Genomic DNA, 2,451 nt, shown 5'->3' with positions numbered 1-2,451 from the left:
TTCCTGCCCGGAGTGGACTGCTGGCTGCTCTGGGCCAGCCCTGTCTGACACACGCCCACAGGAAGATGAGCCAGGGCTTCACTCACCAGTAACAGACACCACATGGAAAACACTAGGCTCACCTCAGGGCCTTTGCATTGCTCACCCAATGACCACAGCACCTCCCTTCTGTTCTTCTGCCCACTCTTACTTAACCTTCCCAACACCTGTGCAAACGCCCCCAGGGCCCAGACTGTCCCAGCCCATTCACTGCTCTTTTCCCAGGGACAGCAAGCTTCTTTAGGTTAGGCCTCATGCTTGGGTACCTTCCTGCCCAACACTTGAGGGAGGAATGGACAGGTGGATGGGTGGGTGGGTGGATGCGTAGATGGACAAATGGGTAGATGAAAGTAAGGATGAATAAACAGATAGATGGGTAGATAGATAGGCTAATGGATGGATGGGTGGGTGGATGAGTGGGTGGATGGATAGGTGGATGAACAGGTAGAGGGATGAATGGACAAAGGATGGAAGGATAGGTAGATGGAGGGATAGAAAGATGTATGGGTAGACGGGTGGGTGGATGGGTGGGTGGACAGGTGGGTACATAGGTGGATCAATGGATAGAGGGATGGATGGATGATAAAGGGATAGGTAGAAGGATGGATAGACGGTGGGTGGATAGGTAGAAGAACAGGTAGAGGAATGGGTGAATGGATGGAGGAAGGATGGATGAATGATGGAAATATACATGAATAACGGATGGATGGACAGGTGGGTGGACAGATGGGAGGACAGATGGGTGGAAGGAAGTGCCACTGGACATATGGGTGGTGCTCAGAGCCAGGATCACGTGGCAGAAGGCCATTACCTGTAAACCAAGGAGATGCAGGTGATGAAGAAGGCTGCCCCCATGGTGAAGAGGTAGGCCAGGGGCATGTTGTAGGGAAGGCTGCTGGCCCCGGGGCTGCACTGGTGGCCATCCCGCGGAGGGACGCAGGGCTGGTTCAGCGTGGCGTTGCTGTAGTACCCATAGTACATGACAGTGTGGGTGAAGCAGCCCTGTGAGGAGGCAGAGCCAGGTCAGGACCCCTCCCGCCCAGCCCACCCGCCCTCAGGCCTCCAGAGGCAGGGGCCGAGTCAGGGCAGAAGGTGGCCCAGGGGCTCCTCACCCCGCCTGTGAGGAGCTCCAGCCCTGTGAAGGCGGGGGCAGGGTCCGGCGGGCCGGGCGGGAGGGCAGCTTGTACCCCCACAAGGAGGCCCAGCAGCAGCAGCAGCAGCAGCGCGTTGAAGGCCAGCAGGGTCTTGAGGAACAGGAAGTAGGAGAGCACGCTGGAGCCGAACTGGCCTCCGATCTGCTTCAGTGTGTGGCGCCACGGCCTCACGGCGTGCAGGCCCGAGAGCAGCGCCAGCCCTAGGCTATGCAGGGCCTGCGGGGACAGTGACAGGAAGGCTCTAAGGGCTAGGACCACACAAGTCACCCGCGGCCCCAAGGCAAGGCCAGGATTAGGAGGCCACCATCAGGGCAGCAGCAGAGAAGCGGTCACCCACCGCCTGGCCCCACTGCACACGAGGCCCCAGCCCCACAGGCTCCTACCAGGATGCAGGAGTATCTGAGCCGGCTGCAGCAGGAAAAGACGCCCCCACGGTCCTGCCGGGCCCTCCGCTTCCCCCTCTGAATCTGGCTCTTCTCTCTGGGGACAGGGGCTACTGTCAGTGACTGACCCTCAGAGGGGCCACCCGCCCACAGACTTGAGACCCTTCTATCTGGCCACTTTCAGCTTAATTGAGGAGGTAGGTCTTGAGGCCATGCGAGGCTGGGGGACACTCACCGCAGGCAGCGTTTCTCAGCCAAGTTCAAGGGCATCCCCCGGAGCATGTGGTCCCGCTGGACCACTGACAGGCCCTGAAGCTCCTTCACCAGGAGGCCTTGCTTCTCTGTAGCGAGAGAGGCTCAGCTGATGCACGGCATCCCTCCCTTCTGCCCATGGCCCGGGTCCTGGACAGGTTATCACCCAACACAAGCTCTGTACCCTGCTGCGGGGCCTGGCTGGCTCCTCTCCAGGTGCAGCCAAAGCCAGACCCAGGCCAGCAGTGTGAGTTACCACCCAGCCCACACCCCCTCCTGCTGGCCAGATAGAAGGGTCTCAAGTCTGTGGGCGCGTGGCCCCCAGGAAGGACCCAGGCCCCTTTGAGGTTCAGCCACTGATGGCAGCCTCTGTCCCTCCCCTCCCTCCACCCCCTGGAGCCCAGAACCCCTTCTCCTGTCTCCACCAGGCCCCCAGAAACCTCTGGGCCCAGTGAAACCCCACCGTCTCCCATCACCTCCCAGCTGTGCTCAGCCTTTGCTGGGAGAAGTTGAGGCAGGACCCAGCCTGGGTGCTCAGAGCCCTGACGTCAACTGCCCCCACACACTGTTTCTGAGATGGCCTGGCCAGGGCACTCTTTTTTTTTTTTTTTTTTTTTTTTTTA

General features: G+C 59.9%; 1 protein-coding gene across 1 annotated transcript; it reads right to left on the bottom strand.

Annotated features, from left to right (window-relative positions):
• Positions 1-6: 6 nt before the first annotated feature.
• On the bottom strand, positions 7-1,966 carry LOC107135107 (transmembrane channel-like protein 6). Its single transcript, XM_015477054.2, has 4 exons — positions 1,812-1,966; positions 1,577-1,673; positions 1,152-1,409; positions 7-1,041 (listed from the first exon to the last, which is right to left on the bottom strand). The coding sequence occupies exons 1-4, from the start codon at positions 1,856-1,858 to the stop codon at positions 847-849; spliced, it is 597 nt and encodes a 198-aa protein (XP_015332540.2). The 5' UTR covers positions 1,859-1,966; the 3' UTR covers positions 7-846.
• Positions 1,967-2,451: the final 485 nt, after the last annotated feature.

The sequence above is a fragment of the Marmota marmota genome, unplaced genomic scaffold (genome assembly GCF_001458135.2).
Source record: "Marmota marmota marmota unplaced genomic scaffold, marMar, whole genome shotgun sequence".
NCBI lineage: Eukaryota > Metazoa > Chordata > Mammalia > Rodentia > Sciuridae > Marmota > Marmota marmota.
The sequence above is the reverse complement of the archived record's forward strand: the minus strand, read 5'-3'. Positions and strand labels throughout refer to the sequence as shown.

What these genes read in the sequence shown, in the direction of transcription:
- LOC107135107 (XM_015477054.2), bottom strand. Translation starts at nt 1,858, where the DNA reads ATGCTCCGGGGGATGCCCTTGAACTTGGCTGAGAAACGCTGCCTGCG. An exon ending in TCAGATACTCCTGCATCCTG is followed by an intron (nt 1,410 to 1,576) that starts GTAGGAGCCTGT and finishes CTGTCCCCGCAG; the next exon opens with GCCCTGCATAGCCTAGGGCT. An exon ending in TGGAGCTCCTCACAGGCGGG is followed by an intron (nt 1,042 to 1,151) that starts GTGAGGAGCCCC and finishes GCCTCCTCACAG; the next exon opens with GGCTGCTTCACCCACACTGT.